Consider the following 24,232-nt stretch of genomic DNA (forward strand, 5'->3'; position numbering starts at 1 on the left):
ATATGAAAAAACACTTCTAAATGTGCAAAATTTATCACATATATATATATATATATATATATATATATATATATATATTTGGGCTCAATCCATGTCGTCCTGATGGAAGTTCCTTAGAGTAGCTTCCTAAGGGATATATGTACTACAGTGATATTCCCAGAGAATTTTACCTTTAGGTATCCAGAATTCTAACTCCTGGCGCGAATATCCTTAAATTTTCTCTCAAGGATATCGCATAATATCAGAGGACGTATTCTTGACACGCCACATAGCAATCTGCACCCCTAATAGCATTTACGCTTCGAGGAGGTGTGGCAAAATAAAAGGGAGCCGTATCAAGGCTACCTCGTTCTCGTACTACTATTGAGTATGATAACAGCGCCATTCCCATGATGGCGGACATTCCTTATTTTGTAGCGATTTCGCTCGGTGGTATTCCCTGCTGATCTAACTTTTCGATCGTTTTAAAGGATTATAATTATGCTTTCTCCATCTTCTTCCGCCCCTGGAAAGTTGAGTATCGGGTCTTTACTATGAGTATAATCTAGCTCCTGTTTCACAATGAAATTAGAGTATTTTATTGTGCTTAAGAGCTAAGCCAGTTACTGGAGGCGCCATGGGCGCCGTCGTTCGTTAGGCATGTGTTATTTAGATAGCAGAACGACTTCCAGTTTAAATAGCCTTATTTAATTATTTTAATTATTTAGCTATTTAGGCAATTTTTTTGTAAAGATTTGATAATGTGCATAATTTTCTTTTCTCTGTCGATCGTATAGTTAGAGTTTCGGTGATTTAGGTAACCGAGATCTCGTCTAGCCTAGTTTCCTAACCTAGGCGTTTTACTATACGTTCAGACATCCCCCGGTTACCCTCGTGTATTGTTTTCAATTCAGCGGAGACTGATACCTCCTAGAATTAGATGAAAAATTACACGTCTCTTCGGAGATTTAAGGGTAATCTCTTTCCCTCTGAGTGTAGCTTCAGGCTACAACCCTAATGGCCGTGCCTTGAATTTTATTCAGACATGACTAACCTAGGTTTTTCCTGCCTCTTCCCTTAAACCACTGGTTGTGGTATACCAGCAGGTTTTGGGACTTAGTCAGAATCTCAGAGTATTTAGTCTTATGTCGGCGACCTGCCGGCAGGGCGAATGGGTTGTAGCATACCATCATTCCCCTGCAAGCTATGCTGCCGGCAATGGAGGTTAGCCCTCCCTAGCCGCACTTGAAGTAGTGGTAGGATACCATCTTCTCCTTGCGACTATAAGACTAGTCCTGCGCTGCAGTCCTCTAGGCTGAAGAGTGATCTTCTTTTGCCTAGGATGACGTGGCACTGGAACTCTCTTTCTCCCGTGTTGAGAGGAGGCAGCAATGCCGCCACCCCCCTTAACTGTGTCGGCAATCTCTAGGATGGAGAACTGAGACTCTCCTATCACCTAGGATTCTGCCGATACTGTAACAGAGTTTCTTTTAACAGGTGGTGGGACTGACAATTTTGCCAGTTCCTTTCACACTCTATACAGGACCCTGTTCCCTACCCCTCTGTCCACTTTTGATGGCCAAGCCATTGTCTTTCTTTGGGCCGGCATCTTGCAACCTTACCATTGCCGGTAGGTTGCCGGAGCCGGCCAGACTCCCTCTCTAGCCATGACATTGGCTGACGGCAATGCATAATGCCGGCAACCACATCATCTGTCGGCAGCTATTGTCCACTTTTGATGGCCAAGCCATTGTCTTTCTTTGGGCCGGCATCTTGCAACCTTACCATTGCCGGTAGGTTGCCGGAGCCGGCCAGACTCCCTCTCTAGCCATGACATTGGCTGACGGCAATGCATAATGCCGGCAACCACATCATCTGTCGGCAGCTATGGTCCCTACCATTAGCCAATGACTGTCGGCAGCCAAGATGGCTGCCGACAGCTGGCGGCTGCGGCGGCTGCCGGCGGCTGGCGACCGCCGGCGGCCATGATGGCTGAGAGTGGGAATGTTCTGAATGTTAATCCTTCCGAACTTATGGACCTTGTCCCAATTAGGGGTGTTTGTAGTCTTGTCAGACCTGAAAGGTGTCCTGCGGAACCTTCCAGTCAACCACCCCCCTTCCTCCTATCTGGAATTCAAGTTACAGATAGTAACATTCATCCTAGGAAAGATACGTGTCGTACTCACAGTCCTAAGTATCTTCATAGGATTGGTAAACTTAGTCACGTCAAAGTCAAGCCTAGAAATGGTTCAGGCATTTATATACCTGAACGAGAGGCTGGGGTGGGCAGCACCCGAAGGATATTCGCGCCAGGAGTTAGAATTCTGGATACCTAAAGGTAAAATTCTCTGGGAATATCACTGTAGTACATATATCCCTTAGGAAGCTACTTTAAGGAACTTCCATCAGGACGACATGGCTATCTCACCCAAAAATAGATTTTTCGCTTCGCTCAAAATCCGTTATATATATATATATATATATATATATATATATATATATATAAATATATATATATATACTGTATATATATATATATATATATATATATATATATATATATATATATATATATATATATATATATCATCATCATCATCATCATCATTTACTCCTATTGACGTAAAGGGCCTCGGTTAGATTTTGCCAGTCCATTCAGCATCATCTACTTTGCACTTCATAGTCCTCAGCCATGTAGGCCTGGGTCTTCCAACCCAATATATATATATATATATATATATATATATATATATATACTGTGTAATATTGAAAAGTTGAAGGATGGATAATCTTGTAACCTTTTACATAGTTATGCTTTTTCAGTTAAGGATTCAGCGAAATTGAAACGTTCAGAGAACACCTCGCTCATTTTTCTACTAGCGTTCGATTGAAGTTAGTGTTAAAATTTTCAAAGGTCAATGTACCTTATGCACCTTAAGTATAAGTGGATGATTGATGTAATGTTGCTTTTAACGAGAGAACTAGTGACTTCCTTGCTTTACTTTTGGTCATTTTCCCATGGTTGGCTGTGGTTAGATGGTTAATTGACATCTTCCTTTTAAAAAGAAAAAGTTTGTGGTTATTGGCCGATGGCGGCTACTTGGTGTGTAGCCTGCAGGTTTTAACACGGATAGGTTAAAAAAAAAAAAAACAACTTCCCGTATCAATTTTTTTGTCAGTTATATTTATTATAAAAGTTATCACATTGAAGTTAAGTGTATTCCTTTTAAAGTTTAGTTGATGATTCATGCTCGTCTCTCTCTCTCTCCCTCTCTCTCTCTCTCTCTCTCTCTAGAAAGCAATCTTGTAACTGTAAACAAAAACGTTTGATTAGAGTCGACGTCACGCCTATCGTACTTGTTTCCGCTGTTACAAACCATCAACACCGGATGTGGCCAGTTGGTACATGTCACTGTCGCAGACAACCACCACCCGCACTATTATGCTTTGCTTCATCATCCCTCTTCCATAGTTCCTCTTCTTCCCCATGTTTCTACTTATGACAATGTAATTTGTTTATTTATGTTAACAACGTGGATAAATAGTAACTTATTTCAATCATTATGCTCACTTAATGTAAGCAGCTGACATCAAATCATATTGGGTATTACCTAATATGAGTTTATAAAATTTATGGAATATTAATATTTGTTCGATTTTATAATTATATTTTTAGTTTAGAGAAAAATTACTCCATGAATTGATTGCCTAAGTATCACGTATCAAAATTGAATATTTTCTACTTGCAGTTAATGGTGGGATATTGAGTTAGGATAAAATTAGTGGCGTTTTCAAACTTAGCCACCTTCACAAAAGGAAATGCATTGATACTATGTTTTAGGGATATATATATATATATATATATATATATATATATATATATATATATATATATATATATATATATATATATATAATATTTATGTATACAGTGTATATGATATTTATGTATACAGTTTATGTAATATTTATGTATACACAAACATCTTCAGGAAGGACTTGAAACTTGGGTGCTAGATGTAAGTTGGGTGTATATCTAAAATTGGTCCAACTGTATACAGCTTACAAAACTGATCCCGATGTCTAATGGTTTTTTAAAGACTGTGGATTCAATGATGCTAACTTAATTGTAGTAGAAGGTCAATAGGTCAAATTTCAAGGCCAAATGTATACTTTGGCTGAAAAATACCTAAAATGGCCTCAGTGTGAACTAAGAGAGTGATCTTGGCTTTTATGTAAGTTTTTAGGATCTGATAAGTTCAATGGATTCATCACCAATGACTGTAAAGGTCAAAAGGTAAAGTTTTCAAGGTCAGGTAGTATAAATATGCTGAATATTAGAGTAAATGTCGCTTGTAGGTGGGCTAGAAGAGTACTTTCGGTGGGGAGGATTTTTATATTGACCCTGTAGACATCAAGGCAAGTGAAAGACCAAGAATATCCACCCATTGCTTCAGTGTGAATTAATGCCATCAACCTCATCCATCACAAGCCATGTTTTGCCAAATAACATTTCCATTGACACTGATCAGTATGATTTTAACATTACTGACAATGAGGAACTGATAAACTCTGATAAGACATCAAAACACAAAATCCTTTTCTTAGCTTGAATTTTAGAACAAATTCCATGGGACAGTGATTTCTGTAGAACCGGTGACAGCAGAAGACCTCGCATATTCTGATTTTAACATTAACTTGAACAGAAGTGGATTGACTGTGCCAAAATTTTCCACTGCTCACGTACTGTACATACTGCTCATAAATTATTTATTGACTGTAATCATCGTCGCTGCTACCATATTCACCTTAGCCAAGCAATATCTAGTGTTAATAACCCTATGGCAGTAATTCATTAGCATGTGTGGCTGTTAGGAATACTCTATCGAAAGGAGGATTATTTAAGTATGTCATTAGAGCTGGCCAGCGTGGTGATGAAAACTGACCAAACCCCAGACATTGATAAAGACATGCTGTAAAATAGTGACATAAGAAATAACTTTTCCAATAAAAATAATGAAACACCTGAGCAGTACCAAATGTAACAGTAGAAGTAAAGAAAGCATTAAAAGGCATTAAAAGAGCAAAGCAGCAGGAGAATATGGCATAACTATTGATTTGATAATAGATAGAGGATATTTCATATTGGTAAAACTCGCTGAGCTTCACACAAAATGTCTGCAAGAATGCTTTATACCTACTGTACAGCTTGGAAAAACTGTATCATTATACTGATTCACAAAAAGACCTGGAAAAAAACTCCATCCAATAATTCTATTCTCAGTAATGTATAGTCAGCTGGACTATAATCAACTTAAGAGAGCAGGCAGGTTTTAGAAGCGGGTGTTCAACAACTGACCATATACATGTAATTAATCAGGTAATGAAAAAATTGCCAGAGTATGACAAACCACTATGTATGGTATTTATAGACTATGAAAAAGCTTTTGATTCTTTCAAAACTTCAGCAGTAATAAAAGCCCTTCAAAGACAATGAATAAGTGAATGTTGTTAGAACACTTGAAAATATCTATGCAGGAGACCCCATCTCTCCTAAATTATTCACAGCGTGCCTAGAAGAAATTTTTAAGAATTTAGATTTGGAAAATGTAGAAATTAATATCAATAGGGAATACTTTGACAACTTAAGATTTGTAGATGACATATTTCTATATAGTGAATCATGGTAGGAATTTCAAAAGATGATAGAAGATTTGAATAGAGAAAGCAGAAATGTCGGGCAGAAGAGGAATATGAGTAAAACTGAGATTATGTTAAATGAAAATGCAGAAAAATAACAAATAAGTGTTAGGGAATACTTTGACAATTTAAGATTTGTAGATGACATAGTTCTATTTGCTGAATCATAGGAGGAATTTCAAAGTGAAAGAAAATTTGAATAGAGAAAGCAGAAATGTCGGACAGAAAAGGAATATGAGTAAAACTGAGATTATGTTAAATGAAAATTCAGAGATAACAAATAAGTGTTTTGGACGAAATTCTAGATACGGTATTGTTAATGGATATACGTACTTAAGACAGACGGTAAGTGTTTTCCCTAGGCCATGAGACTGAAATTAAAAGAAGGATAAGCATAAGATAGACAGATTTTAGTAAACAAAATGAGATTATGAAGAGTGAAATGCTACTTTCACTTAAAAGAAAAGTATTTAATCAGATGGTCTTATGCAACAGAATCTTGGAGCCTGCTTGTTATAACTCATAGAGGTATGGAAAGAAGATTTATGGGGATTACACTGGGAGACAGAAAAAGATGAACATGGATATAAAGTAAACTAGAGTATAGGATATTCTAACATGTAAGAAAAAGAAATTGGCATAAGCAAGACAGATAATGAGAATGACAGATTACAGTTTGACATTAAGAATAACAAAATGGGTCCCTAGAGATTGCTAATGAAGCAGGGGTAGGAAGAGAAAATGATGGAAAGACGAGCTACGAAAATTTACGGGTATAGCCATAGAAAGACTATAACCAGATGCCAGTGGAAGGATATAACTGAGGCACAACGGCATTTAATGTCGAATTCTAATTTTGTAAATATATATCTGCTGGGAATTCATTTATGTTAAATGCTTCTTATTGGTTGAATTGAATATGGGATTTAGGCATTAAGCCAAGCACTGGGGCATGGCAAACATTCGATCGAACTTATACCTCTGAGTCGAAACAGTGCCTGCAGCGGCCAGCTTACCAATCGAACTGTGAAGAGAGATAGTTTGATTGATAAACTGGTCACTCCAGGCATTTTTTCGACTCGGAGGCATAGGTTCGAATTTTTGCCCAGTCTCAAGCATTTATCATAAATGAATTTCCAGTGGATATACTGTACATTCCCAAAGAAAGAATTTGTTATTAAATGGCATTATGGTTGATATTTACAATGATTAAAATCATGAACGCTAGTGGTGTATATATATATATATATATATATATATATATATATATATATATATATATATATATATATATATATATATAAATGTATGTATGCAGTTTACAAGATATTTACACAACTATTTAATGTATGGTTTACTTTTATATTTTACTTTCTGTTGTTAGATGTTATTGTTTGGTTCAATAAATGATGCAATTAAATTTTCAATTATAATTTGCATTGGAAATCGAAAAAAAAAGTTTTATATGTTTTTAAATGCCTATTTAGACCCAAACATTGAATTTTTTGTTGTTGTTAATTATGGTGATATTTTGTATATCTATTTTCAAAGAAACTTGTTTCACTATCCTCTTTATTGTTTCTTGTCTTCGCAGGTGTTGGTATAGTATTAATCACCGTATCTGGAGTAGCGTGGCACTTGACATCCAGAGATGCCCCATGTAGGGTAATGTTAGGTCTAGCACCCCATGACTCTGTACGTGGGGAACCTAGACGCTTTATGGCCCGGATGGCACCTGCATTTGGGCGACCTCATCATCCCTACGCTGGTAAGCCATCTTTTATTTTATTATGGGTTTCATAAGTCTTTCAAAACTAGAATGAAAATTTATGGACCCAATACTATCGAAGATATAATTTCTTGAAGTTGTATATCTGGAATCATTATTAGAGCAGTTTTAAATTATGTACCTAAAATGGAAATCATCATGTTTAGATAGAAGTTATTTAGTTAGTAAATAGCTACTATGAATTAAGATATGGAAAGGGAGAGAATGAGAGGGAAAAATATACAAGAAAAATTTGAGTTATCTTGGCTTGATATTGAATTTTATACTGTTGACATATCTTAATTAATCTCTCCCTGACAAAAGTTTAATATACTCCTAAAGAAGTAAGAGAAATACAGCATGGTGCACTGCCTTTGGTTTTGACAGGCAGTTTGTAAGTGTCATCTACAGCCCCAGTGGCTGTAAAATTTGATCTTAAAGTAATTTTGTGATGAAGACAAATGTATAATAAATCTAAACTGACTGTGAACTTTATGGTATTTTAAGATGATTTGGGTTATCTATGCTAACTTTCTTTTAGATTAATGTAGAATGTGTTTGTGAACACTTATTTTGTATCAATCGTTAGTGGGGAGACAAAGCTCCTCATATTTTCTTTGTTTGAAGCTAAACTGATTAGTGAAGATTTTCAGTTATATTGCGTTTAAGAATATTTTATTCATCTCAAGTAGACTCAAATAGTAATTTTCATTTTTTTTGTGAAGCTTGTTGACATCTTAGCTTCAAATGTCTCTCTCTCTCTCTCTCTCTCTCTCTCTCTCTCTCTCTCTCTCTCTCTCTCTCTCTCTCTCTCTCTCTCTCTCTCTCTCTCTCTCTCTCTAAAATAGTTAGAAGGGCTGGGTGGGGGTCTTTTTGCAAATGGAGGATTTTTAATGTTACTCTCTTACCCTATTAGCTAAATGCAGGAATGGTACCACTTTTCCTAAATATTACCCATTTTAATCTTGAATAGTTAGAGTAGACAAATTCTTAGCATATATGAATTTCATTAATTGGTTGCAGAGTAGTTATTTAATTACAGTTAGAGACTATAGTAATGGAAAGTCCTTTGCTCACTAGGCTAGTTTTATTAGTCCACTATTATTTACATAACATGATATATATCCTGATTCTAGACATGTGGTTGCATATTGCCTTAAAAGATTTAGTTCAAATTAGTGCACTGTGGAAATTATGGCTAAAATGTTGAACCATAACAAGACACCAGGTGTGATTGTTAGCTGGTCCAAGGACATTGGATCCACACCTCTTTGATTTTTCATTTAACCATGGTTTTTTATGTACATGCAGCTCATGTTAGGTGTCATTCTAGAAAGAAAATTTGCTTATGAGAAATATATTCAGTGCTTTTTTTTTTCTTGTTACGCACAAAACATTGGCATATTGAGAGACTTCCAAGAATTTGGGAGACCTGTCTACCATGAGGAAATGTTTTAATCTTTTATGCAATACATGTTATAATGTTCCTCAATTCATTCAGAAGACTCTCGTCCTAAATGGTTGTATTTACAAGCTTTGTAATAATCAAAGTGACATCAGTAACCTTGCTTTCATTTTAATTACCTAAATAAATCTTTTCTGGCTTTTCTCAAATCAAAAGATAATTTCCTTTTATGTTTTAATCATTTAAGTGAACATTTACAAACTGGAAATAATTCTTCAAAAGAAAAAAAATGAAAGGGAACTGTATATTTCTCTATGGTTATTCAAATCACAATTTTGTCTTTGGTACATTAAACAAGAGAATGGAGATCATTATCACCCAATGATTAATCATTCTAACAACTTTAACCTGAAAACACAGCAAAGCCACACGAAGACGTTCCCTTTACAAATCCTAACACAAATTCACACTCTGGAGCCCAAGAAATACGTTCTTTTGTACGAGTTGGCGATGAAAGAACAGTAGAATTTCCATATATTGCCATATGATCTCAATACTACATTAGAGGGTCAGGCTAATTTCAAGAAAAGAAAACAGGAAATTTTTAGTTCAAGGGTAGACGTTGACATTAAACCAGCTTCAAAGGTGAAACAATATGAATGCCAAGGGAGGTTCATAGAAATAATACAGTAGTTTAATATGTATGTATTTTTGTTTGCATTAGTTCGTTTAATGGCAGAAGTCATCTAAAAATTTTGAAATTATTTTACAGCAATGATGTACCCAGAGTTCCAGTATCGACCTCCACCTCCTAGCTACCAAGCATCAATGCAAGAATATCGATTAAGACTACTTTTGTTGGATCGACACCATTCTCATTCAGCTCATCCACAAGCTCCATCACCCCCACCTACCTACAGATCTGGAGGCCATAACTTAAGAGGGTTTGTATTCTAAGGATATCCAATATACAGTAGTTATCAAAGTAGCCAATATCCTTTTTTTTTTTTTTTTTGTCAAATTTGTTTGCCTTATTTCTCCAGTTTCCGGATTAGGATGCCAAAAATTGTTTGTTATTCCTGCCTAAGGTTTGAGATTGATACTTTTAAAATTAGTATTGGTTTAGTTTTAATGCTAACAAAGGGTTTCCATCATACAGTAGTCTATGACAACTATTTAATCCAGTTAATATATTATTGCTATATCATTTCCAGTTCATGAGAGGCATTCTCATTTACATAAACTGAACATTCAGCCAAGTTTCAATATATTCTGGCAATCCAAGCACATCGGTTTGGTTGTCTTTTAAAATTTCTCACTTGATTAATAATATTCTAATACATTTCTACTTCATTTTATGTCTTCCTAAAGTTGTATCAAGATTATTTGTGCAATATTCCTGTAGGGTCAGATTTACCAATGGCATATTACTTAGTGGGATAGAGTAAAAATGAGGGAGAGAAGGAGACTTAATAGTCATATCCTTACTGTAACGGTTGAAGCAAGAATGAAAACTTGTTGAAACTTTCACAAAATTCTGTCTTGACACTCATGCTCTGTATGATGTGTCATTCATTTGTAACACTAATACATTGCATTGTAAGTTTAAAATGTTGTCCAATATGAATTATGGACCCCTTGGAAAAGAAATGCATGCTAAATGACTGATGATCATCCTTTCAAGTTGAGAGATCTAATTTTTAGCTGAAGTGTTGTAAGATTTATATAAAATACCGTTGGTACTGTTGGATCTGTAGAGGTTGCTAAATGAGTGTGTCGAGGTTAACAGTCCTACAGTACTTTCTTGTTGCAAAAGCATCTATAAATGATAAAATTGTTAAAGTATACATCAAACTGCTATTATAAAATATTTAATGAGCAGCAGTAACACCCTGCATGTCAGTATTAGTTTAAATATATAGCATTAATATCAGTAACCACATTATTTTTAAATAAAATTTACTTACTAGATAGAAAGAGATAGAAACCTGAAAGTGAAAATTTGGTACAGTAACCTTTTGATATTTCCAGTCCCCTCTGAGGAGAATAGAAAACTCTTGATTGGCTCAGTTTTGTAAAGATATTACTCTGTTTTAGTAAGATATTGTAATCCAGTCTAATATACTTTATATTCATAAACTATGAAATATAAGTTTAATGATGTAGGCAATTGTTGTTGTGTAACAATCTTCTTACATGGTGGTATGAATGTAAATCTATAAAACTCTTCTTATCAGAAAAAGATAACATGAGATATAGGCGATCTGAAATATCAGAAAAAGGCATTGGTGTGGTAATGAAAGCATTAGTCTGTGGATGTATATTTACCATGAAAAATTTTCTGTAAAGCCACCAATAGTAAACTTGAAAATGGTTTGGGATAAACAGGGACTTATCATATGGAAATGATGCAATTCTAGAATATATAATTTTAATTTAAAATAATGATATAACTTTATGGTGATCCAATTTTTCAATATATAATGTTCATTTAAAATCATATTTATAGTGTATCTTATAATTTGTAATATACTGTAGTGTCAATTTTGAGTCACCAACAGGATGGGAATGCATTTAGTCTGTTGCATAGTTCAATACAGTATAGGGAAGTAAACTAAAACTGAAAAAGAAAATGTGGTTATGTCCATTTGACCTCTAGGTGCCATGCTTTTTTCTTTATTTTTTCATCCCTTGCCCTCAGGCTCTGCAAATTCATCTAACTACATCGAATTTTAGTCAGTTTTCATCTGTTATTCGAGATCAAACTTTACCGACCTGCTCTATCAGTGAGACTAGAATTGTGATTTAACACTGACAATTTTTGCAAATATGCAAAATTCATTTTAAAAATAGCATTCGTGTAAAAGAATACAATGTCTTGGATTTTAAAAGGAATAATTGCCAGAAGTTCCTAATGTGTAGAATTTATATGTGGTTTCTAAAAATACAGTATGTGGGTAGAATTCTGCTAAAGTTATTGAAAGTAAATTTGAAAGCAATGCTTTTCATTATTTAATAAGTTAAGAGCTTAACATTCAGTGGTTTTCTCAGATTATTTATGAAGAAAGACTATTGAACCAATATAAAGTTATAAAAATTTGACAGTTGGTAGATTGAGACTAAAAAGAATTTACGTTAGGTTAAATTTGTATGTGGATCCACCGTATCTTCAAGGGGACTTGCAATGAATATATAACACTGTCTACAGTGCAACCTTTAGAGAACCCTGACTAAATTCACTTATTCCATATGTAAGAAATATTTAAATTATTTGTATAGATGCACTTTATCTTCATGTGTAACTTTTGCCTTTATGCTTCATTACTCATTCCTCTAAGGGAACAGGTTTATTTATCTGGAGTCCAGCAATTTTATATGTTGTAGCTATCTTTTTTCTTAATGTTCATTCATTAACTGCTTCACAGTCATGGGGTGCCTCCCTATTGTGCTCTTCCTACTTCCATTTTTCTTCCTCACAATACTTCTTTTACAAGGCATCCTCCCCATTTTCTCATCAATTTTCTTCATAGAAAATTCCTTAGACATTTCATACAGTATTTTGCAGTTCTGAGCATTGCCTTCGTTATATTTTGAAAATTGTTTGATTTAATATTGCTAGGTACTAGGACTGGGAAGGTCATTCAGCACCATAATGAAAAGAATATTGAAAAATAAATTATGAGAATGAAAACATCTAATGGGAAAAATATTTTTTCTTATTTTTTTTTTTTACCCATTAAGCACTATGCTGTTTCTTTCATTACCGTAACAATAATAAAGGATTTTGCACTTGTCAAAATATGACATCATCTTAAAAGATTTTACTATACCTACCAGTCTCAAATTCAGACATTAGTTTTGTGCTGAGGAGGGTGCTTCCCCTCGACACAAAACTAACATCTGTCCTCAATGTCTTTTATTGATGTACCCTCAAAATGTGGCACTTAATCATTTTGTGACCCAATTGTTTGGGTATTTTTTCTTCTTTCGGTCTGTTTCCCTTTGTAATGTGTTAATTTCAAAATCTGGTTACAGCTCATTTTTCCTTTGCCTACACATATGCTGAATAGTTTAGCCTATTCTTTGCACATTCTCCGCTTTCCCATACACCTGACAACACTAAGATAGCCAAAAATTCTTCACTACACTGTAATTGTTCAGTGGCTTCTTTTCTCTTGGTAAGGGTAGAAGACTTTAGCTATGGGTAAGCAACTCTATGAGAAGGACTATCCAAAATCAAATCATTGTTCTCTAGTCTTGGGTAGCACCATAACCTCTGTACCATGATTTTCACTGTCTTGGGATAGAGTTCTCATACTTGAGGGTACACTCAGGCATACTATTCTGTTTCCTTATTTCCTTTCCTCACCAGGCTATTTTACCCTGTTGGAGCCTTTGGGCTTATAGAATTCTGCTTTTCCAACTATGGTTGTAGCTCAGCTAATAATGATAATACTAACCCTGGTGTAAGTAAACTAAAATTTCACAGAAAGTTTATTATTTTTTTTACATATTGCGGTGATTTACGGTACAGTATATGCCAGTGATACCGTAAAGATTTATTTGCCTATTTTGTTTTTGGTTAAGATGGTCACAGCTCTAACATTCTCATTCTACTTTATGAATTGTACTGATTTTTCTGTTCTTTCAGGTTGACTGTGAATACTTTGGGTCGAGAGAGCAATTATAGTCAGCCTCCCAGTTATCGATCAAGAGAAGGCTCAGTATCCCATAATCCAGATGCAGTATCTTCCTCACATCCAGGAGGGTCCATTGCACCTGCACACTCGAGAGATCCTTCATGCTTATCGTACCTTTCACATGAATCTATATACTCAACAGGGGCACCTCCATCACAGGAGGGGTCGTTAAGAGCCGGACATTTAGTGGACAGAGATAAAGTTGCAGTTGTTGAAGATTCTGCTCTACCACCTGCAAAGAAAGATAGTCGAAGGGATGATAATACAGTTACCATTGTACAAACGACCGACTCATCTCAAGTTATTGGCTCTGATGCAGTAGTAGTGACAGTATCTGGTTCAAATTCAAATTATGTCAGTGTTCCACCTCAAAACCCTGCAAATGATGCTGAAATATCCGTCCTTGCCCACCTTTGACCCTGATAATTTTCAGACAATACCTAAAGTGTAAAATTGTAAAGCTTTCACGTGTCGATATATTTTAAATTAAAAGTATAAATATATAATGAACTGTATTTTCTTATGGTTTAAATGCATGCCTGGATTGTAAGAAACCATGCTGTTGAACAATCTATAACTATTTTATGATGAAAAATTACTAATATTTGTATATAAGATATTCAATGCTAAAATTTACCCAGGTATTTTGAGTAGGCAGGTGGTAATTACGGTGTAGGCTTGCACATTTAGTTGATGTCACGTAATATCAATTATTTTTTGAAAGTGCAGTTGCCATCATAGTCAGGGGTTGTTAATTCTACATTGTATATAGATAGTTCTTAAAATATTCCTACAAGATCAGCCAACCTCCAGTGTACTCGTTATTCAAGTACTAAGTTTTTAGTCAAATCTAAGTTATCTGACATATTTAAGAAACGCATGTAAGAGTTGTAAATAATCATTATCGGCATTTATATATGAAGTATATATATATATATATATTAAAATATAATAATCTAATAACTGTAAAGTGACCAAAAATAGTCATATAGATTAGATTATATTGCCAGTGTTCTTCCTGTGGTGTAGTAGTGGCAAGTGGGTATCTGCATCAATGTAAATGGTTTTCCTTCCTATTTTCTAAATTGAAATATGTCTTTATACAAAGTATTCACTTGAAAAGTGAAGGAAACCCACTTGCTTTATGGTGTGGATAACATTCTCACATGTCTTTTACTACAGTGCTCTTGTGTCTTGCTGGGTGCTGTAGCAGAATAATCTTTTATCTGCAAAGATGTGGGATAAAGTTTAAAGAAGTACAGTAAATATTTTTTATAGTGAAACCGATTCAATATGAAGTTCCTCAGCAGTATTGCAGAGCACTTCTGCTAGTGAAAGTAATATGTAAGAAATATCTTTTTTAAATTCCATCATTCAAATGAGGAAAGTTTGGAATTTTTTATTTGTATAAACTTTTTCAATAAAGCCGTTATGAAAGGCAATTAAATTACAAATTCGACCCCCTTGGTTACAACAGTTACAGTTCCTGTATAGGCAAGTATTCTCAAGCAATTTTCCCCATTTTCTCTTCTTGGAACACTTTATTTTCTATTTGTTGTATTATTATGTAATATTTCTGGGCATAGTTGTAATAAATGTCCTGTATATATTTTGTATATCTAAATAAAAAAAATTACATTCATAATTTTATTTCATGCTGTCCTGTAATTTTGATACATTTTACAAGGGTTTATAAGCAGAAGAGGAAAATTTTGCTCAAAGGCCAAAATTGTTGAGAAGTGATAATTTCTAGAAGGAATTTTGATGCTGCAATGGGATAATTTATACTTACAGTCCATCCTTATATTCAAAGAAATGTCTACAACCATATGCAAATTTGGAAATAGTATTTTTCATCTTTACAGAATGAAAAATTTAAATTTCTCTCTAGTATATCCACATTACACATCAATACTTCTCTATGTGACTAGTACAATTTTATGGACTAATACAGTAAAGAAATTCAGAGTACATTTTTAGTAAACTATCAAGACAACTTTAATTATATCAGCAGTAGATATAATAACCTGACATGCTATTTCAGCAGACATTATCACTAAGCAATCACTGAGGTATGCTACAATACACCACATTCTAGACCCAAAGTAAATTTATCAATGCCACAATCTCCCCAGTTTTCTTAGTGATTTTCCATAAATGTATATTTATTTAGTTTACCTCCAATCATAAGAGACATGGATTCAAAATGGACAAGACCAGGATTAAAAAGATAAGTTAAAATAAATGTTTGCATAAATGATGGCTTTTTTTATTCTCTAGTTAAACTGACAGTAATATCCATCACAGCAAATCACTCGTTATCAACAGTAAAGGTTTGTGAAAAAGAATTGGAGTAGGTTAAATGCCTCAATCAAATAACCACAGGACAATCACAAATGACTATTTTTTCTCATAGAACTATATGAATGAGGTGATAACCTGAAAATAATGAATACCAGATGAAATGAAAAATGATAAGCATTTACACAAACACCTCATTTGGATTTCTCTACGATTGTATAGAAAAATCAAAATTGTGTAACTCGTACGGGTATAAAAAATTATAATGATACTGAAGGCTAGTAAATCATATTTACATTAACTTGTGCCTTTTCAAAATATGTACAACTAAATTAAAAAGCACTAGTGTATATAATTTATAATGTATTCAGTATTAGGTCACATACATAAACTGATAAATTTCAGATTCTCTGGTTGAGAGATCTAGCATAAAATGTATGGGCAAGGTCACCTATTTTAGTCACTTCTGCCATATGATTTTAATACCTCATGTACCTTTTAAAACAAGGCTTAAAAAACTTATCCATCACCTGACACTGAAAAAGTTCAGGTAACAATTTATTTTCATTCTTGTAAGCTATGATGGTCTAATGTTAAACTGGCCCTAGACTGAATTCTAAAGAACATATTTTGTACAATTAAATATGGATTTTTGGCCACATTTAAATAAAAATATTTACAAGTTAAATGTTCAACTTCCAAGTGACCTCTCCCATTTCACTTCTACAATAAATAAATCACACGCACCCATACTCGTACCAAACCGAGTTGTCTACTATATCTTTCCCAGTTTTTAAAGGAGTATCTTCGTTGATAGGTGGTTTTGGTGGTGGTTTTGGTGGCTTGGGATCTTGAACATCAGGTGAAGAGTGACTAGAATTTATTGAATCTTGCTGAACAATGCTAGATCCACGTCGAGATCTTGGGGGAACCTGGGGAGCGCTGTAAAATAGAGAAATTTAAAATTAATTCTCAAGATGAGGAAAAATTTTAAATGACAATTTCACATGCTTCACACACAACTCGCAACACTTGTTCATCTGCAACGGAAAAACTGTGATGAAAGAATTTGTCTGCAAAGCTCTAAGTAAGATACTGTCCCAGTACCTAAAGATGATAATTCCCCATTGATCTACAAAATCTGCAAAGTACTGTTGGAATAAATTCTTCAGAATGGTTCTTTTACATATTATAGCAAAAGGTACACCGGAAACCCTATTTCATTGTCAGTTTGCATTGAATCTGACACGAGTTTCACAGACTTGTAAATTCAAAGCCATTCGAAAACCATAAAAGTGTAATTTTACAACCAGTCCCAGTATATAATCTAAACATTATAACAATGAATCATATTGAAATATGGAATTCAGAAAATCATCAACTTTCTGACTTTTCCTGAAATATATTAGGAACTTCAATACTCTAGTCTTATGATTGTTGATATTCTGCAATAGCTTAACTAAACCACTGACTAATTCTTAGATATTCATAATTCTGGCTGGAGAGATCTAATCTTTAATGAAGAGTTTAAACAAGAACAAGACAAAACAGTTGTACAGCCTATTAGGGAACAAGCAAAGGACATTGAGTAAATAGGCAAAATAATGGCACTTGCAACCAAAGAGACTTAGGGAACAATGTAAGTGGCAACCAAAGGAACTATGCAAAGAAACTAGATAAGGACCAAAGTATGCCACCGAAGACTTAAAAGTAAGTTGTCCCCCTCTATGATGTGCTGGGGCACAGGTGTGATACAATGGTCATGCAAGTTCCTTGCTTCTCCCTTAAAAAATAGAAACTAAAATTTTTGGGGTAACTCTGTACTGAAATGTCTGCACCTGCCTTTTAGCATTTGTAGGTTTAGCATTAGTGGCTTTGATTGTTTGAGGGGAGGCAACTAAATAAGGCAGTTTTTCTGTCAATAATAATCATAAAGTCATGATGTAATATGCTAGTTTTAACCTTTTTTATAGTTTTTGTGCCAATTACAATGTTTCTAAAGAGAAAGGATTTTCTTCAGTCTTATAAAGAAATAGGGAATAGGGGTAAGGTAGCATTATTAACGTGGCTATCACATATTTGGAAAATGTTAATGCCAAACTGTATATGCCCAAGCCTATTAAGTGTTATCTGGCGAGGCTCAAAATGGGCCAAAAAAATATACCTTTGCTACACAAAAGAAGATTTAATTTTGATAATTGTTTTCTATTTCAATATTAACTTGATGTTTTATTGACATTCACCCTTAAAACTAAAAATGTCCTGTTTTCTTTTCTTTCAATTGATTTATGCCTCAAGTAGAGTAATGAGACAATCTAGCATTTAATGGAAATAACAAATGGCAAGGTCAAGCCACAGTTATTGTCTCAGTCTCAAAGTATAAACTACTATCTATCCTCTTAACACCACAAGTCATTAGGGAGGAAGGTGCGCATGTATATACAGTACAGTATATATGTACATCAGCCTAGTATAAAAGTAATAAAATTTATAAAAAAATTCTGTTTATTTCTATGAAACTCCTCTGATGTTCATATTGCTAACTCCAACACTGTTGGAGTTGGATAACCAGCGAAGGAAAGAGAGGGATCATTTATAGTTTAAAATTCATAAATCGGAAAAATGGTACAGTTTTCTTAAGGGTAAAGGTACTAGAAAAGCTATTTTCTTCATAAAAATGATAACAAAGATCTATTGAAATGCAACAAGATATGTAGATGTGCTTTATTGATTATGAAAATGCAAGGACATCAAACTCATTACCAACTAGAGTCCACGTGCAGCTTTCAACATTGATAACAATTTGACATAATGGATAGAAATATTGAAGTGTGACAGGGATGTGCTTTGTTCCCAGATCTATTTGCAATATATGGGGAAATTATCCTGAGAAACATAATAGGTATGGAAGGGATTAGTATTGGATGAGTCAATATAAATAACATTTGTTATGCAAATGACACAGTGATCATTGCTGACACAGCCGAAAAGTTAAAACTTCTGGATACAGTAGACAGAGAGAGAGAATTAATGGGACTAAGAATAAATGTAAGAAAAACTGATGTGGTAGTGGAATCAAAGACATCAGCAATCCCAATATGCAACATAACAATAAACAATGAAAGAATAAAGCAATCAGACAATTTTGTTCAACTGGGTGGTAAGAAATAGAGAGGAGAACCATGATAACCTAAAATGCCTCTAAAAATACTGTACGTATGATAAATCTGACAAATAATAGAATTGGTGCACAACAAGAAATCGCAAATTTTAAGTAATTTGTATTTTTCCTAACAGTACTTACCTCGAACTACTTTCTTAGGAGTATCTGGGATTCTCCTCCCAACCGACCAGATTTTTGGGTAGCTTCCCCTATCTCCGTTTTCTCAAGTGGGGTCTCTCCGTGGCGGATGGATACTCGCCCTGAGGCGACCCAGGTCAGAGTGCGAGAGCATGGACCTAGGTCTCGGTCGTCAGTAAGCTTTTGATGACTATACCCACGAACTCCTGTAAGACACTAGAGGGAAGGCTGGGCGGGCCATAAGCCGAAAGTAGCTCGAGGTAAGTACTGTTAGGAAAAATACAAATTACTTAAAATTTGTGATTTGTTCCAACACGGAGTACTTACCTCGAACTACTTTCTCAGGAGACTTATACCTTAGGAGGAGGGAGTGAACTTACAGGCCGGGAGACCCGAAATGAAACTAACCGATTGAACCTAGATAGGAGGCTAGGTTCTGACTGACCACAAAAAATGGGATAGGAGACTCGGGGAGAACTACACAAAAACCTTTATAGTGCCTCTATAACTCACCTCTTTGCAATCTTCATCCGAGCATGGGCGTCTCCAACGATCAACTCTCACATGGGCGGAAGATAAGGAAAGGGAAAAGGGGGAGGCAGGAAAGGGGGGAGTATGGAGGATCTTGTGTCGCTTGGAATTACTTCCCACGGGCTTCCCCAGGGCTTCGACCTTAAACCTGTTGGAGCACGGAAATGACCGGCCCGATGGAGAAGGAGTCCAGGGACTTTCTTGAACAGTCTTTTAGGTAGTGGGCGGTGAACGTAGACTGTCTGGCCCACGTACCTGCCTTCAGGATGTGACCCACTGCCAAGTTCTTGTCAAAGGCCAAGGAGGTGCTGAGACCCCTAATATCATAGGGTCGAGGTTTACCTGGCAACGTGGCACCGTCGCTGTCATGGCCCTCTTTATGACCTGTCTGAGCCAGAAGGAGATGGTGTTTCTGGACACCGCTTCCTTAACCGGGCCTGCTGAGATGAACAGACTCTTGATCTTAGGCCGAAGTCTGGCTGTCCTTTCCATGTATTTCCTGACCGCCCTGACCGAGCACAACAATAAGTCTTCGGGATTGTCCGAACGAGGGATAGCTGGGACCGAAAAGCTTTCGAACTTGGGATCCCAGGAGGCTGGATTTTGGGTCTTGGCTACAAAGTCCGGGAGAAACTTAAAACTCAGGTCTTTCCAACTCTTCGAGTGTGAGACCTCATATGACAGCCCGTGCAGCTCGCTGACTCGCTTGGCGGAGGCTAGGGCTAGGAGGAAGACCGTCTTAAGGGTAAGGTCCTTATCAAGAATGTTCCTGAGCGGTTCAAAGGGTGGCCTGGAAAGGAACTTGAGGACCCTGGCTACGTCCCATTGTGGCACTCTGGAGGCGCGGGGGAGCATGACTGTTTGAAACTCTTAATGAGCATAGAGATATGACGGGATGCTCTGAGGTCGAGTCCTTTGAGGAGGAAGACTTGGCCCAGGGCGGCTCGAACTCCTTTAATCGCCGGGATGGAAACTCCTAGATCGTCCCTCCGGTGGACCAGGAAATCTGCTATCTCGCGAATAGACACGTCTAACGGCCTCAGGTTCTGGGAGGCGCACCACTTTACAAACGTAGCCCGTTTCGCCTGGTAGACTACGACTGATGATCTCCTAAGATAACCTGTCATCCTAATGGCGGTCCTTGATGAGTAGCCTTCCTTCCTCAACAAACGCTCGATAACCTCCACGCGTGTAGCCGGAGGGACCGGGGGTTTTCGTGGAACTTTTCGAAGTGTGGCTGACAAAGGAGGTCCTCCCTGTTTGGCAGGGGCCACGGAGGGAGGATTGCTAACTCCTTCAGATCTGCGAACCATTCTCTCTCTGGCCACCAGGGCGCTACCAAAGTCATCCGCAGGTCCTTTGACTGTCTGACCCTGTTGAGGATCTGTCTGAGTGTTCCGAAGGGAGGGAAGGCATATGCGTCGAGTACGTCCCATGGATCCTGAAAGGTGTCTTTGAATGCTGCTGTAGGATCTGGGATTGGGGAGCAGAATACCAGGAGCTGGGCGTTGAGTCTCGTGGCGAACAGATCTATCATTGGAGACCCCCATTTGTCTAGGAGTGACTGGGCTACCTCCGGGTGTAGGGACCACTCTGAGCCTACTACTTGACCCATCCTGCTGAGGTCGTCGGCTAGGACGTTCTTTTTCCCGGAATGAACCTAGCCGTCAGCACGATGTGTTCTTTTTCCGCTCAATCCAGGATCTTTGCTTTGAGGTTGCACAGTTCTCGACTTGAGCCCCCCTTGGTTCTTCACGTAGGCTACCACGGTGGCGCTGTCGCACATGAGAGCCGCAGTGTTTCCTCGGATACGATGTACGAACTTCATGCATGCTCTTTGGACTGCTAGCAACTCGAGCACGTTAATGTGAAAGGTCTTCTCCTCTTGGGACCACTTGCCTTTTGCCATTTCTTCCTGGAGATGAGCTCCCCACCCCTCCATTGATGCGTCCGTGAAGAGCAGCATCTGCGGAGGGGCGGTCGCGAAAGGCATCGCTTTTAGAGTGTTCACCCTGTCTGACCACCACTTTAACGTCTCTTTCGTCTCCGATGACACGCCAACAACCCTGTGCGGAGTCTCCCCAGGGACCAGAGCTCTTTCAGGTTCCATTGGACCTCTCTCAGCTTGAGTCTTCCCTGGGGAACAAATTTTTCCAGAGATACCAAGTGGCCTATCAACCTCTGCCAATCCTTGGCTCTCCTGGGTACGTCCGTTAGGAAGGGGAGGACCTGATCCAAGTTCTCGAGCCTCTCCGTGGAGGGGAATGCTTTCCCAAACTTCGAGTCTAGGACCATTCCCAGGTATGTCATCCTGTTGGAGGGAACCAGCTGCGACTTCTCCATGTTGACGGTGATTCCCAAGTCCCTGCAGAACTGCAACAACTTCACGCCTTGTTGCTTCAAAACTGCCTCTGAGGCTGAAAGAAGTAACCAGTCGTCCAGGTAGCGGATCAGTCGGATCCCCTTCTTGTGTGCCCAGGCCGACACTGTGGCGAACACCCTCGTGAACACCTGAGGGGCTGTCGACAGGCCAAAGCAAAGGGTCATGAACTGCAGAGACTGGGAACCCCACCTCACTCTGAGGGACTTCCTGCTGAAGGGGTGGACAGGGATCTGGAAATATGCATCCTTGAGGTCCAGGGACATCATGAAGTCCCCTTTCCTCAAGGCTGCCAGCACTGACTTCGGAGAGTTCATTTTGAAGTCCGTCTTACTGATAAACTAGTTGAGGGCGGAGAGGTCGATGACCGGTCTCCACCCCCCCTGTCGCCTTCTCCACCAGGAAGAGCCTGCTGTAGAACCCTGGGGATGGATCCTCCACTAGTTCCAGGGCTCTCTTGTTCAACATGGCTGACACCTCCTCCTGTAAAGCTGCCTTCTTCAAGGGGTCCTTAGGTGCCAGCAATTCCGTACGATGATCGGGGATCAGAGGGGGCAGCTCCGTCAGGAAGGGGACTCTGTATCCTTCCTTCAGGACTGCTACGGACCATGGGTCCGCTCCGTTGTCCCGCCATGCTTGCCAAAAGTGTTTGAGGCATCCCCCTACCTGAGGCTTCAGCAGGAGAGGTAGGCCTCTCTTCCTACCTCCTTCTGGAGGCGCGGCCCGAACGGCCTCTCCTAGAGCCGGAGTACTTAGGCCTAAAGGAGGCTTGAGATGTCGAAATTCCTCTACGGGGGTCTGAGACGGCTGCTGCCAGGCTGACGAAGGGGAGTCCCTCCTCAATTGAGCTGTAGAAGGGTGCGGCCCTTCAGGTACAACCCTTCTGTGTGAGGGTCTTCTCACGGCTGAGTGTCTGGGGTCCGCAGTTTCCTTCAGCCTCCAGACTCTCTCCATGGTCTCTTCTACTGCTTTCAGGGGGAAGATGGACTCGCCCCACACTGGCGTGTTTCTCAAACATTTTGCCTCACGATCAGGAAGCTTGCGGGACAGCTTGTTAAGGATTGTATCTCTCCGCCGAAGTACCCAGTTGGCTGTCTGAGTGAGAGACTGAAAGGTGAGGAATTTCATCGCCTTCCCCCCTGAGCGTATGAGTTCCTGGAGCAGAGCCTGGTTCTCCGAGACCGCTAGATCGTGGAACAGCTGGAAGCTCACCAGCATACAGGCCCACCAGTCATGCCACGAGGTCACGTTGCTAATGTCTTGGGCCGTATCCTCCATCATGGAGGCCTCAGCCAGGGAAAAGCACACCGGGGCAGAGGCGGTCCTATCTTCGGTGTTGCCTTGTGTTACAGGCCCGTGGTTTGAGTCCAGCCTTGCTTAAGGGACTCAAGGGCCATAACAAAAAAAAAATAACAATGGGAAAGGTTGCCAGTCAGCAATAAGACAAAGAATACTGACAAATATCAAAAATTTTAAAATTTTTTTATTTTTCCTAACATACTTACCGAGAACTACTTTCTTATAGGAGATCACTGGTTATCTCTCTCTACGACCAGAGATTTGAATATATACCCGCCCCGCTTCGCGCTCTCAGTAGCTTTTACCCCCGGCATCCAGGAATGTGCCCCGAGGGTAGGATTAACGGTAGGTCGCCCGTTGGCCAGGTCACGTTCGTCATTAAGTTCTATTGCATTAGCATCATGCTAGTAAGGGAAGAAGGCACTCGGGGAAGGTAGGGAGGGCCATTACCCGAAAGTAGTTCTCGGTAAGTATGTTAGGAAAAATAAAAATTATTTAAAATTTTTGATTTGTTCCAACACGAATACTTACCTTCGAACTACTTTCTTATAGGAGACTTACACTTTAGGAGGTGGGAGTGCCAATCTGACCCACTGACTTGGTCGTGGAGGCCAACAGGCCTCAGTATAACGAGACCTACCAGAGAGCGGAAGCGAGGGTAAATATTGAAATAATTCACGTTAGTGTCTAGGAACTCACCTTTTGAAAATCTTCTTTCGATGTTTCTTCTCGACGTGTAGTCGTGAAGAATGAGTGATTCCTGGGAACAGACGGTACTCCCCGAAGAGGCAAGTAAGCAACTGGGTAGGAGGTAGGAGAACCGCACTTGTGCCTACCGGTCGCTAGTCTTGAATGTGCCTGGGGATTA

At 38.0% G+C, this 24,232-nt stretch overlaps 2 protein-coding genes across 6 annotated transcripts in view; one reads left to right on the forward strand and one right to left on the reverse strand.

Annotated features, from left to right (window-relative positions):
- Nucleotides 1-14,067, forward strand: part of LOC137651458 (uncharacterized) — a 167,359-nt gene extending 153,292 nt beyond the window's left edge. The window contains exons 4-6 of the mRNA XM_068384684.1: nucleotides 7,274-7,447; nucleotides 9,625-9,796; nucleotides 13,504-14,067. Coding sequence (XP_068240785.1) covers nucleotides 7,274-7,447; nucleotides 9,625-9,796; nucleotides 13,504-13,969 — 812 coding nt within the window. The 3' untranslated portion in view covers nucleotides 13,970-14,067. The remainder of the gene's footprint in view (nucleotides 1-7,273; nucleotides 7,448-9,624; nucleotides 9,797-13,503) is intronic.
- Nucleotides 14,068-15,185: 1,118 nt separating this feature from the next.
- The window catches only part of Girdin (protein girdin), a 557,233-nt gene continuing 548,186 nt past the window's right edge, over nucleotides 15,186-24,232 (reverse strand). For 4 of the 5 annotated variants that reach the window (XM_068384659.1, XM_068384658.1, XM_068384668.1 and 1 more), the window contains one exon: nucleotides 15,186-16,795. In XM_068384659.1, coding sequence (XP_068240760.1) covers nucleotides 16,591-16,795 — 205 coding nt within the window. In that variant the 3' untranslated portion in view covers nucleotides 15,186-16,590. The remainder of the gene's footprint in view (nucleotides 16,796-24,232) is intronic. The other variant, XM_068384662.1, reaches the window with a different exon arrangement.

This window comes from Palaemon carinicauda, chromosome 1, assembly GCF_036898095.1.
Source record: "Palaemon carinicauda isolate YSFRI2023 chromosome 1, ASM3689809v2, whole genome shotgun sequence".
Taxonomy (NCBI): domain Eukaryota; kingdom Metazoa; phylum Arthropoda; class Malacostraca; order Decapoda; family Palaemonidae; genus Palaemon; species Palaemon carinicauda.